Here is a 15,660-nt window from a genome sequence, read left to right on the forward strand (position 1 = left end):
AACATTTACGTGGTCGTCCATGGGTCCAGTGGATATCATACAAGGCACCATGATGGCTAAGGAGTATCGTACACTGGTAGCAAACCACATACACCCTTTCATGACAATCATGTGTCTTGACAGCAGTGGCATTTTTCACCAAGATAATGCACCATATCACAAGGCCAGGAGTGTGATGGAGTGGTTCAAGGAACATAGTGGCAATTGATATGCTGGCGGCCCCCTCCCCCCCCCCCCCCCCCCATGCAACTCGTAAGATTTGAATCCGATCAAACACATCTGGGGTAAACATGGCATCAGATCTCATTGACCCCCCACCACCCCATCCCACACAGAATTTACAGAAATTAGGTAACTTTTGTAATGGCCAATTGATCGAAACTGAGCAAAGTATTAAGGAGCTACAGTTCAGTAGCATTCAGACTGCAGAAAATATGTTGAGTGCACTATTAACTGAGATGGAAGACACGCTAAAGTCAGAGATAGGATGTAATTCAACGGAATGCATCAAGCTGAATGGCAAGGTTAGAAGTGAGGAAATCAGAACAAAAGTGCAATTTAGGAGCTGAATGTTCCATATTGGAAGAAAGCAACGGGTATGAATGCACCAAACAGATAATGTGGGTGAATGTGCAAGATTGAATGTAGCTGTTACTGAAGTGTTCACTGATTTGGGTCATAATTCTATGGTTCAACAGGTAAAAGATATTTATTATGACAATGTTACTGATTTTACGATTAGTGCTGTCGATAATTTCATTTGTGATAATACTGAAGTGAGTCGTAGAAATGTTGGAGTTTACTGGGATGCAGGAAGTTCTGTAGTTATTGATGACGTTTTATAGTAGTGAAAAATGTTAATGAAGCAGACACATTTTAAGTGATGCAATCAGATGCAGCAGATGGGAAAATGATATTTGAAACTGTGAAACTAAGGGGATTACATGCTGTAACAGAAATTGTTAGAAAACATTGAGTGAGATGGCCGATACTGATGAAATAATGGAACTGGGAGATTTAGATGTAATGAATAATATGATACAGGAATGATATAAAAACACAGCTTGCTTATGAAGATTACAGTCAGAGGGACTGGGAAGAGTTTGCATCTGTGTCAGCAGATTATTGGAAAGTCGATAAATTCAAGTTTGACTGTGAGTTACTACACAAAGACAGACAGAATAGGTAATAAAAGCAGACTCATAAGAAACTATTTAATGGTGATGTGAAACGGAGCCACTGGAAAAGGAAACTAGGATAGCTACCACACAGCCAGTAATTTAAAAGGAAAAGTTTTAAGAAATTCTCAATTACTCGTTAGAATGAATGCCTAATTAGGCAAGTCATGGGAAAAAGGAATAAGAAGAAGAAAACAAAAGCCAAGTTTGACACTGAGGATCAAGGTTCAGTTAGAATCTAAAAAAAAAAAGTGTTTTTCATCAGTCATACATGAGGGGTATTCAATAAATATAAGACTGGTTTTATTTAGGATTTCAATACACCGTATTATTCCCCTCTCTTTTGGCTACAAAACCCTATTTTTCAACATAATCTCCAATCCATGTTAGAGCCTTACACCACCTTACTGTGAGGGCCTGTAAGCCCACATGGTACCACCCTACTGGTCTACATCTACATCTACATCTACATTTATGCTGCGCAAGCCACTCAACGGTGTGTGGCGGAGGGCACTTTACGTGCCACTGTCATTACCTCCCTTTTCTGTTCCAGTCGCATATGGTTCACGGGGAGAACGACTGTCTGAAAGCCTCCGTGCGCGCTCGAATCTCTCTAAATTTTACATTTGTGATCTCCTCGGGACGTATAAGTAGGGAGAAGCAATATATTCGATACCTCATCCAGAAACGCATCCTCTCGAAACCTGGCGAGCAAGCTACACCGCAATGCAGAGTGCCTCTCTTGCAGAGTCTGCCACTTGAGTTTGCTAAACATCTCTGTAACGTTATCACGGTTACTAAATAACCCTGTGACGAAACGCGCCACTCTTCTTTGGATCTTCTCTATCTCTTCCGTCAACCCAATCTGGTACGGATCCCACACTAATGAACAATACTCAAGTATAGGTCGAACGAGTATTTTGTAAGACACCTCCTTTGTTGATGGACTACATTTTCTAAGGACTCTCCCAATGAATCTCAACCTGGTACCCCGCCTTACCAACAATTAATTTTACATGATCATTCCACTTCAAATCGTTCCACACACATACTCCCAGATATTTTACAGAAGTAACTGCTACCAGTGTTTGTTCTGCTATCATATAATCATACAATAAAGGATCCTTCTTTCTATGTATTTGCAAATACAGTACATTTGTCTATGTTAAGGGTCAGTTGCCACTCCCTGCACCAAGTGCCTATCTGCTGCAGATCTTCCTGCATTTCACTACAATTTTCTAGTGCTGGAACTTCTCTGTATACTACAGCATCATCTGCGAAAAGCCGCATGGATCTTCCGACACTATCTACTAGGACACTTATATATATTGTGCAAAGCAATGGTCCCATAACACTCCCCTGTGGCATGCCAGAGGTTACCTTAACGTCTGTAGACGTCTCTCCATTGATAACAACATGCTGTGTTCTGTTTGCTAAAAACTCTTCAATCCAGCCACACAGCTGGTCTGATATTCTGTAGGCTCTTACTTTGTTTATCAGGCGACAGTGCAGAACTGTATCGAACGCCTTCCGGAAGTCAAGGAAAATAGCACCTACCTGGGAGCCTGTATCTAATATTTTCTGGGTCTCATGAACAAATAAAGTGAGTTGGGTCTCACACAGTTGCTGTTTCCGGAATCCATGTTGATTCCTACAGAGTAGATTATGGGTTTCCAAAAACGACATGATACTCGAGCAAAAAACATGTTCTAAAATTCTACAACAGATCGACGTCAGAGACATAGGTCTATAGTTTTGCACATCTGCTTGACGACCCATCTTGAAGACTGGGACTACCTGTGCTCTATTCCAATCATTTGGAACCTTCTGTTCCTCTAGAGATTTGCGGTACACAGCTGTCAGAAGGAGCAAGTTCTTTTGCGTACTCTGTGTAGAAACGAATTGGTATCCCGTCAGGTCCAGTGGACTTTCCTATGTTGAGTGATTTCAGTTGCTTTTCTATTCCTTGGACACTTATTTCGATGTCAGTCATTTTTTCGTTTGTGCAATGATTTAGAGAAGGAACTGCAGTGCGGTCTTTCTCTGTGAAACAGCTTTGGAAAAAGGTGTTTAGTATTTCAGCTTTATACGTGTCATCCTCTGTTTCAATGCCATCATCATCCTGGAGTGTCTGGATATGCTGTTTCGAGCCACTTACTGATTTAACGTAAGACCAGAACTTCCTAGGATTTTCTGTCAAGTTAGTACATAGAATTTTACTTTCGAATTCCTTGAACGCTTCACACATAGCCCTCCTTACACTAACTTTGACATCGTTTAGCTTCTGTTTGTCTGAGAGGTTTTGGCTGCATTTAAACTTGGAGTGAAGCTCTCTTTGCTTTCACAGTAGTTTCCTAACTTTGTTGTTGAACCACGGTGGGTTTTTCCCGTCCCTCACAGTTTTACTCAGCACGTACCTGTCTAAAACGTATTTTACAATTGCCTTAAACTTTTTTCATAAACACTCAACATTGTCAGTGTCGAAACAGAAATTTTTGTTTTGATCTGTTAGGTAGTCTGGAATCTGCCTTCTATTACTCTTGCTAAACAGATAAGCCTTCCTCCCTTTTTTTATATTCCTATTAACTTCCATATTCAGGGATGCTGCAACGGCCTTATGGTTGATGTTCAAGCATACGCCTTAAGAGTACCCCAACTGGTGTAAAAATGTGTCAGCACTAACAGATGTCCAGTTGAGCAGCGAGGTGTTTCACTGTGATCCATTGATCACCTCGAATGAGAGTGTGTGCACATTCCAACATTGCAGAAGTCACAACTGTGTGCCATTCGGCATGTGAGAGACTTGAGAGGTTTGCACAACCCTGATGTGATGATGACAAACACCATGCCCAACGACTCACTGTGCTTTTGTTCACTGCCAGGTACCTACGAATAACGGCAAAGCTCTGGTTTTTGATCAAAAGGAACTCAATGACAGCTCTCTGCATGAAATGCACCTCCATTACAGACACCATTTTGAAGGCCACACATTGTCCCACCCCTAGTGGAACTTCATGAAACTATAGGGGCTGAATAGGGAATATTCCATGATGAGTGGGAAAATTCCATGATGGCCCACAACAAAGTCTGCATTTTTTTCTGTCTGAGAAAAAAAAATGTTGCATTACTTATGCATTACATACTGCATATCATAAATTGGCTAAAGATTTCTTTTAACTTTACCGTGGCCCACATCAATGCCTATATAGATAATTTCTCATCAGTCTACAAGACATCAGTCTACTGGTGACTGGAAGCTGCATGAAAGCTGAGAGGGTGATGAAATATTTGAGTAAAGACTGAACCTAAATGAATAATAATTAACAGTTTTTTATTGTGTGTTTGGTTGACTGCAAATTTTATTGCTTTGCTTCACTTGGAAAGTCTATTGGGAATTTGGGGTGGGGGAGTAGTATTTAATGTCTTCATAATTTTATATGTGGTGATTATTTGTATATGTTACAGTGGTGTAAAGGATATGCTGATTACTAGGAAGTGAGAGTTGTCATGTGACCACTGTTGAAACCTGGGGAAGGGGAGTATTGTGTGTTGATCAAATGGATGTTAAATTTATTATCTGTCACAAAGTTAATGTTTACTGAAAGGCAATTAAATATGTCTGCTTGTGTCTGTGTATGTGCGGATGGATATGTGTGTGTGTGCGAGTGTACACCTGTCCTTTTTTTCCCATAAGGGAAGTCTTTCCGCTCCCGGGATTGGAATGACTCCCTACCCTCTCCCTTAAAACCCACATCCTTTCGTCTTTCCCTCTCCTTCCTGAAGAAGCAACCATCGGTTGCGAAAGCTAGTAATTCTGTGTGTGTGTTTGTGTGTTTTGTTCATGTGCCTGTCTGCCGGCGCTTTCCCGCTTGGTAAGTCTTGGAATCTTTGTTTTTAATATATTTTTTCCATGTGGAAGTTTCTTTCTATTATATATATATATAAGATTCCAAGACTTACCAAGTGGGAAAGTGCCGGTAGATAGGCACAATGAATAAAAAAACACACACACACACAATTTGAGCTTTCGCAACCGGCGGCTGCTTCGTCAGGAACAAGGGAAGGAAAAGGAAAGATGAAAGGACGTGGGTTTTAAGGGAGAGGGTAAGGAGTCATTCCAATCCCGGGAGCGGAAAGACTTCCCTTAGGGGAAAAAAAGGACAGGTGTACACTCGCGCACACACGCACACACACACACACACACACACACACACACACACACATCCATCCGCACATACACAGACACAAGCAGACTTGTCTGTGTCTGTGTATGTGCGGATGGATGTGTGTGTGTGTGTGTGTGTGTGTGTGTGTGTGTGTGTGTGCGTGAGTGTACACCTGTCCTTTTTTTCCCCTAAGGGAAGTCTTTCCGCTCCCGGGATTGGAATGACTCCTTACCCTCTCCCTTAAAACCCACACCCTTTCATTTTTCCCTCTCCTTCCCTCTTTCCTGACGAAGCAACTGCCAGTTGCGAAAGCTCGTAATTCTGTGTGTGTGTTTGTGTGTGTTGTTCATGTGCCTGTCTGCCGGCGCTTTCCCGCTTGGTAAGTCTTGGAATCTTTGTTTTTAATATATTTTTCCCATGTGGAAGTTTCTTTCTATTTTATTTACATCATATATATATATATATATATATATATATATATATATATATATATATATATATATATATATATATACTGTCACATCATCAAAATAAAGAAATTATTTTCACTTGATATTTACAGATACCACAGTCTGTGAGTAACAACAAAACATTTTACCTTGACTAAATTAGCAACAGCACGACTAACAGCCATTACAGGCCGTTCAAGATCAGGCATAGGATTGCCATCTTCTGCTTCTTCATGAAGAATCACCAAACGTGACACCTGCAAAAACAGTTCAAGGTAAAATACAAGAATAATTTCTAAAACACAAGTTTTATAACAAACACTAAAGTGTGTATAGTGAAACATTTTAATCTGCATTCCACATCAACAATTGTCTTATTAAGAAATGAATGATATTAGGAACATATATAGAAAATTATTCTCATCCTGTAGAAGATATTCCTTCTACAAGAGATTCACAAAATATAATTTTTGAAAGCAATGAACTAAATACATCTGCTTGCAGTGGTTCTGGAACATAAATTGCGGTATGTGAGAAACATTTGTTTCCTAACACTACTTTCTGTAATATAAATCAATGAAACCACATCTTTGCATACACGCAATAATAAACTGATAACAATCTTAAGCCAATGCCTGGATTTAAAAGGAACCCATCATTCTTTCAGTGTCAGGCCTGGTGGTCTATTGGTAAAATGAGTGTCTGGAAACCAAGAGGTCACAGGATCAAATCCTGGTTGGGCCATGGATTTTTCAGTCTATGTTTTAACCTAGTCAGCACCTCTCAGTGACGCAAGAAGTCACCAGGAAGGACATTCGGTTTGGATTCCATGTTAAACGGAAGTCTACTTTCCCCAGTTGGGTAACTGTGGTAGGTTAGAGTCAAACAAGTAAGCAATGTGATGTACAAATGAAAGACCTGCACCACACCACTGAGCCAAATGAAATTACTATTCTTTTTTCAGTTAAATTTTCACCTTTTCACTATGTGAGTACAGTGAAACTGACTAGATGGACTGTAGTAGTACGTATCAATTAAAAACTATAATGAAGTCATGCTGTGAGATAATCTTTTTAAGAAAGACACTTCAAACATTTATTAAAGGTAGTACACAAACAAGATGAAAGTTATGTCATAACATTTGTGCAAATTGTTCAGTGAGTGGAGCACACTAATTCACTGAAGAGAGTAAAAAAGGGTCATGGTAAAATGATACTCTGCATACATAACACAGCTGAGGCACAACCACTCTTACCATGACAATCTGTAAATGGTGTTATACAACACATTTTGGCACAGTATCACTTATTTGGGAGGATGATGTAAAATTGTTAAATATAAATAGTTAAACATACAAATAATTATATAACAGCTTCAAATCATCATAAAACTCATTTCCCACAAATAAAAATATCTGGGATACTTCTAAAATCTAAAGGATATGAATGAATTGGGAAGCACTCTTAGGGTGTTTGCAGATGATGCTGTCCTTTACTGTCTACTAATGTTATCAGTGGATCAAAACAAATTGCAATATGATTTCACAAACATATTTAAATGGTGTGAGAAGGCACAACTGGTCCTAAACAATAAAAAGTGTGAGGTACATAAAAAGAGTAATATATAAAACACTTTGGTCACACAATAAACCACAAATATTTAAAGGTTGTTGATTCAACCAAATACCTAGAGATTACAACTACAAACAACTTAAATTGGAGCCATCCCATAAAATATATTGTTGAGGGGGGGGGGGGGGGGGAGGGGCTAACCAAAGACTGTGTTTTACTGGCAGAACACTTAGAAGATACTACAAACCTAATACAGAAACAGCTTATACTACATTTCATTTTTCACCCACTTCTTATTCAAGAGTGGAACGATTGAGAAATAGCCTGACACTGGTTCTATGAGCCTTTTACTGAATACATTAAGTGTGAGATTTAAAATTTTTTACTTATTCCATACCTTAGACAACCATTTTGTTTAGTTTATCCATATTTGTCATGTTACTGGCAGAGAGTATCACAATAATTTAACTATAAACTTCATTTCCACCAATGCTTATGTAAATTCTTTAATAACTAAACCAGTTTTGAATAACTAGTCATTATCAGCAACCCATAAATACTTCTTGGCTGATGGCTGTCAGAGAATGCTAGTTGTCAACATTTCCATGAAGCTCCTACTAGAGGACTGGTATTCTCATAAGAGACTCATGGAAATGTCTACCTCCAGCATGCTCTGATGCAGTCATCGGTCTACTAGAGGACTGGTACTTTGTTAGCAACTCAAAGTGGAAGATGTCCTTTGTTGGCGCTAAATAATTTTTGCCATTTTGAATGGGATAAACTGACACAATAATGTCCATTGTCACACACTGGTGCAGAAGGTGTCGTAAATTCAGCCAAGTAGAAGAATAAACTATGCATTTCACATGTAAATTTATATTTATAAGCTGAATTCCAGTTTTTCGTTTGTGTGAGACCATTTGTGCCCCACAGGTGTGTATCAAAATTCTGGTTTTAATATTTTACTTTTCATGTCTTTTTTCATTATCCTTCACTGAATGTGACAAGGCTTGTGTGTACTGTGTTATGTTGTGTATTTTTAAAAGTTCATTAGCACCGCACAAAATCTGTACTACACAGTCAGATGATGAAAAACTTGTGTGTTTCCTGCCTGATTGCAGTGTTAAAGTCCTGCGATGTTTCAAAGACTGCCATCTTCTGTTGAAGTGTCGAGATATCGCAGATGTAATATTTATACTAGCAGTGTGCTCCCCTCCACCTGGCTCCAGATGTCTGACCAGTGGGCAGAGAGAGTGTGAGGTTGCTGTGGTGGGGGTAGCATGTGCGGATTCATATCTTTGTCTGGGGATTCAGGCTGAGTCTTGTGAGATGGACAGTGCTGGGCACACTCTTGTCATATTGCTGCTAATGCACCAATCCATGCTTTTCTGAGCTACTATCCTTTGTCTCTGTTGATCAGATTCTAGTGAATCTGTATTTCAGTGGCTTCTTTTATTATGCTGTCCCAATAGCCAATTGCTCGGCGTACCACAATGGTATTTTGAAAGTCAAAGGTGTGGTCTTCCTTGATGCATGCTCTACTTAAGTGAAGACAACCTCTCTCCTCTATTTTCATAGGGAACACAATCTTAAGTATTGTCTACATAGTGGAAGAAGTGTTTGGATTTCTGATGAGTGATATGAAGGGCCACCTCCTCACAGTATTCCATACAGAGATTTGCCACCCCTGGGGCTAATGGGATTCATATGTCAACAGTACTGTTGTGGTATGGAAGTTTGGCAGATAGGCACTGGATAGGTTTCTGGCCCACCTTAACACCCTCCATCAAAACATAGCTTCCACTACAAGTAGAGGAGCATGGTTGTCTCCCTAACTTGGGCATACCAGTAAAGAAGATGGCATTCAGTACACAGGAGGAAGACTCATACAGACCTATACCTGCATGCAAAAAGCTGCCACCATCCAGTGCAATGGCAACAATGCTACCACCCTGGTACATATGATACATAGAGGGGGAGGGGGTTTCAATAAAGAATGCCTCTCAGTCAAACAATGCTACCTGAAGGCATCCAAGAGAGAAGACGTAACAAACCGGGAGGAGAAAGAAGAAGAGAGACTTGAGACCGATCTCAGCCAAAACTGCGAGCCTGTTTGAACAATTCGGTGTAAAAACCGTCTTCAGACCACTACTGAAACCAGAAAAGTGGCTTAGTTCTGTGAAAGACTAATTGAAACAAAGTACTTGAGATTTACAGCATCACTTGCGAATGTGGCCAACAATACACTGGGCAAATACAACTCTGTATTTCAAAATGCTGCAAGGAGTACATCAGATGTGTGGTTGGGACACACAGAAAAATCAGTGATAGCAGACCATGCATCAAGAAAGACAACACTTTGGACTTTCACACCACCAATAAGATGTTATACTGAGCAACTGTCTATGGGTACAGGATCATAAAAGAATCAATTAAAATATTGATTCATGGGATTCTAGTCAACAGGGACAAAGGATACCATCTGAATGCAGCACATAATACCATGTTAACGGCAATATGATGGGAGCTTGCTCAGCCTCATCCATCTCGTAATGTGCAGCCTTAATGCCCAGAGACGTGAATGCACACCCGCTACCCCATCCACAGTAACCACACCACCTCCCCACCCACTGGCTGGACATCCAGAACCAGATGGATGGGGGTCAAAACACTATCATAAATATTACAGCATCCACAATATCTCAACACTAACCAGAATATGAGGAATATGAAAACATTTTGAAAGGTTGTGGTACTTTAACACTACCACTCGGCTCGAAATCCGAAAGCTTCTCATCAATAGCATAGGCAGGGAGTGAGTGCATTCCCATTTCGTTATTTGCAAAATTGTGTTTGTGCTTCTTATAAATTTTGGCACCAGTATCCTCATTCAATCATTCCCCCATAATTTCAAGGTGTATTTAAGTGAAAAATGTATATTTTTGAGAATTTCTGGGAGCTTAAGAGTTTTGGGCACAATGCACTCAGAGTAAACTTTGAGTGCCAGTGGTGTATGCTGTTAACTTTGGATCCAATATCTTTTCAAATATAATTTGTCACCTTATTGCACTGTAATTACTTATGTGACTTGTGCAATAATTTCATATTTTTTTCACTTACTGGCTTATTTCTTGCAAATCAATGTTTCAATTTTTAATACTGTAACATAAAATTAACACTTATGAATTCAACTGCTGTGGTGTAATGTTGTGCTTTACATGTATTATAACTGTCATATTTTGTTCCACTTAGTTACCCCTTCAACAGTACAGCATGTTGCCGACACTTATCGTATGTTAACACTGTTTTTGACATTGTTACAGAAGTATGTTAGTGAGTATAGCTTCAACAAAAGTTTGCAACACAAAGTTATTGAGTCAGCTGCACCTACCAATACTGGAAGTCAGCTTTATCCTCAAACATAATGACAATGTGGCATGTAACCTAATATATGCACAAGTGGAAAGAGAGCAGAACACTAAGAATATTTATCTTGCGTCTGTATTAGTTTTTGGGAATTTTAAATTTCAATTCAATTTATTGCCATAATCAAAACTACACATGTTCATCATTAGGGGATGCCCACAATCCTTATTTGTACAAAAATGTCCAATTTCAGTCTTCAGATCAATTCATTTATCTTTAAATGAAAAAAAATAAATAAAAGTGATATATTTTTAAATAAAAAAGACATATCAGTTTTAAAACTGTTATCTTGAAACTCTTAAACAGGATGTACATATTCAGTACCTATGATAACACACACTGCTTCATATTACACAAATATGGTACGGGAAGTCTGTTAGAATTTGAATGATTTAGGAGTAATGGAGACAACTCACCGAATAGTGGAAGCATTATTAACAGCAATTATTAGGTAGGAGATGAGGTACTGGCGGAAGTAAAGCTGTGAGCACGGGGCGCGAGTCGTGCTTGGGTAGCTCAGTTGGTGAGCACTTTCCCGCGAAAGGCAAAGGTCCCGAGTTCGAGTCTCAGTCCGGCACACAGTTTTCATCTGCCAGGAAGTTTCTTAACAGCAACTATTCTTAATATTAATGAAGACATAAAAGTATGGTTAGAAATATAATCAATTAAAAACAACATGGAATACAGGGATGTAATTACAGTTCTAAGTGAACAGCTTCAAGCCTATATTATTCCATCTGTTGCTAGCAGCATCAAAAGAATGAGGTTTGCCAAATAACTGCAACTATACCTACACCTAAACCTATTGTTGACACACTATTCTACATTGCCTCCACTGGTATGTGCATGTATCAGAAATCCACAAGTCTACATGTACCTATGTGGGTGACCACTATATTGTTTTTATTTTTCAAATTTTTATAGTTTCACTTAATTTAGATTTATTTGTGCCTATCATTCTCTATTATGGATGGAACACTTCTTGTTAGTCTTCTACTTTGTTCTTCTGATAACTTTATTTTAATATTTAGGGAATCAACTTAAAGACTGAAATGAAACTTCCTGGCAGATTAAAACTGTGTGCCAGACCGAGACTCGAACTCTGGACCTTTGCCTTTCGCGGGCAGCAGCTCTACCGACTGAGCTACCCAAGCATGACTCACAACCCATCGTAAAGCTTCAATTCTGCCAGTACCTCATCCCCTACCTTCCATACTTCACAGAAGCTCTCCTGCAAACCTTGCAGAACTCTTAAAGACTGAAAACTTTTTAGATACTCAATGTATAGTCATATTAACTGTAGTAAACAAGTTTCAGTCATTTACAACTGTTTGCAGGTCATAGTCTGATTGTCTGCAGCCTCCCTCAACCTAGAAATGGGGATAACTGAAAATGATATGATCAGCAGGTCCTTCCTTCTCTCCACGTCCACAGACTGATATGTTCCTACATACCACTTAGTGTTGATGTTTGGGGTATGTTAATAGATGCGCCATATCTTGGGTAGGGTCAATGTTGTGCATACTGAGCATGTTCTTAATGCTTGGGACTATGCTGTATACCCACCCTGCAGTGCTTCTAGTGTTGCTATCAGTCTGTTACTTGCCTAATGTCCAGATTCATAAATTTCTTTTATTAGAAATATGAGCTCCTGTGTTCTTATACACTAAAGCACATCTTCACGCCCCAACCAATACAATGCTGCCCTGTAACATATCACAATATCCACTACACATGTCCTAAGAATCAGCAACTGCAGATTGTGGTGCATGTTGAAACAAACAATGTGTGTCATTTGGGCTCTGATGTCATACTTGGATCATTCCAGCATCTGAAAAAGAAGGTTGAGAATACCAGCCTTGCTCACAGAGGTTCAATAATGTCTGCAGCATTGGTTCCAAAACAGATAGTGACCCCTTGGTTCCGACTCTTGTGGAAGGCTTTACAGAGACTGTGAAGGTTCCGTGAAAAGTTAGGCTGTGACTCCCTAGACTTGTCCCATAGGGTCCAGAGCTGTAAGAGCTCTCTAAATGGATCAGGTGTACACTACACATCAGAGGCTGCTACCCAGGTAGCTGTGTGTGGGGTGCATGGATTAGATTAGGCAATTCTCCATTCAACCAGATAATGACAGCTGTAGGAGACCCAGAAGTGTAAGATCCAAAGGAATGCCTCAACAAGTGACAGTATTTAAACTCTAATAGTTAACTGCTGAGGATCCTCAACAAAGTGGCAGATGTTGAGCCACTCCTGAAAAGCAGTGAAGATCACATAATACTAGGTACAGAAATCTGGTTGAAAGCTGAAATTCATACCCAGACATTTTTAGGGAAAATTTAGGCATAAATCAAAAGGATAAGCTAAAGGGAAATGAAAGGGGTGTATCTATTGCAGTACACAAGAAACTCAAATCCACAGAGATAGAAATTACATGCAAGATCGTTTGGGCAAGGATCAGTATCAGGGACAGGAATAATATTACAACTGGGTCCTTCTACCGGCCAATAGACTCATCTCCTGATGTAATAAAAAACTTCAGAGAACAACCTCAGTATGTTAGTACATAAGTACCACACTCATATTTTAATCATCAGATGAGACTTTAAACATCAATCAATCAATTGGGGTTATTACAGCACACCCTGTGAAACATTTACTAAATGTCTTCTCTGAAAATGATCTAGAACAGATTTTTTGGACCCTCATTCATGACGGAAATATATTAGATCTAATGGCAATAAATGGACCTGACCTCTCTGGAGATGTCCATATCAAAGATGGTATCAGTGACCAAGAGGCAGTTGCAGCAACAATGACAACCAAAATACAAATAGCAACTAACACCAACAGACAGATTCATATGTTCAGTAAACATGTTAAAGATATAGCAGTGTAATATATCATTGAGAAACTTGAAACTTTTAGCTCGGGGCAATTGGTTTTAGGGGAACTATGGATCAAGTTTAAAAGAATAGTTGCCCATGCCCTGGATAGATACATACCCAGTAAAATACTTGGTGATGGGAAGGAACCACCATGGTATACAGTCACTGTAAAGAGACTCTTAAAGAAACAGACTACTGCATAACAGGTGTAAAACAAAGCATATGGTTACAGATAGAGAGATGCTGAATGAAACCACATTTGGCTGTCAAGAGAGCAATACATGAAGCCTTCAATGGTTGCCATAGCAAAATACAGTTGAAAGCTCTTTACAAAATCCAAAGGACCTTTGGTCATATGTAGAGGCTATTAGTGGCACCAAAGTTGCCATCTAATTACTCACAGATGAAACAGGGACTGAAATTGAAGATAGTAAAGCAAACACAGCAATACTTAGCTCCATTTTTAAATGTTATTTTTCAAAGGAATATCCAGAGATATTGCTGCAGTTTAATTCTTGTATCACAGAAAAGATGAGTGAAACAGATACGGGTGTCAGTGGCATGGAGAAACAGGTGAACTCACTAAAATCGAATAAAACTCTAGAGATTGATGGAATATGGAGTAAATGCAGGGCTGGGTCCCTGTACCGTTGGCCTCTCCTGTTTCTGGCACGATGCACGCACCTTGTGGGTTGCCACTCCGTACGCCGCAGGCACTACTCCTTCAGAGACAGTTACGCATCGTGCCAAAACTTTGTGTTATTGCATTCAGTGCTAACTGTAAACATTCTATTTACAGTCTCAACACTAGCAAGCACCACTAGGGACTACTACCATCAAAAGTGTGTGCAACAACTACAGTGGCACTTGTATCAGTGACTGTCTTCTATGAGCAGATCACATGTTCCTCAAGAGGCCACGGATACTCTTCCGCCGTGGTATACTTAAGCTGTGACAAATGTTCCAGTAGACAGCTGTAGTCGCAGCTCCACTCCGGGCCACTTGTGCCAGTTGCCTACAACATTCCGTCCGTTGGGGCCTCCATCCACCTATGCACTATGCTATATAGCTCCGCTTCGTCACCCAAAAGCCACCAGCACCTTCCCTGGGACCCAGTGCTATCGTGGAGTTGTCCAGCATCGATTATGTCACGACACAGGTCACAAGAGACTCTTGGTTTTGCCACACTCGTACTAGATCGATGATCATTTCTGTCACTGTTATCTTTTGTGTAACTTTACTACCCTGTTGTGGGGTTACAATAAACGTCTAACTGTAAAAACATCAATTATCTGTGTCCAGTACAGATTATTGTCCAAACTATGGACATAAAAGAATCCCTATCAGATTTGTAATGCCTCACTAATTTTGAGCACTACTGGATGAGAAGCAGCTTGACTGCAGCTATATGCCAGACCTGCAGGCAGGCGAGGAAGTACTGACTTGTAATTCCACAAGTGAGCCTGTTTGCACACCAGGGCCAAGCCGCACAGTCATTGTGACACTGCAGACTGGCCATGCAGCTACAAACTAGCCAGCAGAGTATTTCTACAGCACTGAGACTCGAAGATGTTGATCTGTATGTGCCTGGAAGCAATGTTGTGGCACAACAAGGTGCTATTAATCACTATAAATACCTTCAATTCCAGCAGCACTGTGTGCAGTCTGGCAGCACCCTCTGTGACATTGGATTCACACAACTCTCCACCATGCTATGGGTCAGCCAGCAGTCGACATCAGTGTGGGCAGCCAGGGCCATCAGACAAGGTCAAGGTTCTGGTCCACATCCACGGACTTGGAACAACACAACAAATTATCCATTGCCAGGCACCACTGTGGCAACAACCTCCTGCCTAGCAGGCCAGTGGTTCACAGTCAGGGTGGTACTGCTGCTATCCTTACACACCAGGGCAAGCTTCTAATCTGGGTGTCATAGATACCTACGAGAAGTCAGTGGATGTTCGCATCGTGGGCAATGCTCACTA

At 40.1% G+C, this 15,660-nt stretch overlaps 1 protein-coding gene across 2 annotated transcripts in view; it reads right to left on the minus strand.

Annotated features, from left to right (window-relative positions):
* The window catches only part of LOC126299339 (vinculin), a gene marked incomplete in the record, with an annotated part of 267,846 nt that overhangs the window by 223,292 nt on the left and 28,894 nt on the right, over positions 1-15,660 (minus strand). For both annotated transcript variants that reach the window (XM_049991172.1, XM_049991173.1), the window contains 1 exon segment: positions 5,943-6,050. In XM_049991172.1, the coding sequence (XP_049847129.1) occupies positions 5,943-6,050 (108 nt within the window).

The sequence above is a fragment of the Schistocerca gregaria genome, chromosome X (genome assembly GCF_023897955.1).
Source record: "Schistocerca gregaria isolate iqSchGreg1 chromosome X, iqSchGreg1.2, whole genome shotgun sequence".
Classification (NCBI taxonomy): Eukaryota; Metazoa; Arthropoda; class Insecta; order Orthoptera; family Acrididae; genus Schistocerca; species Schistocerca gregaria.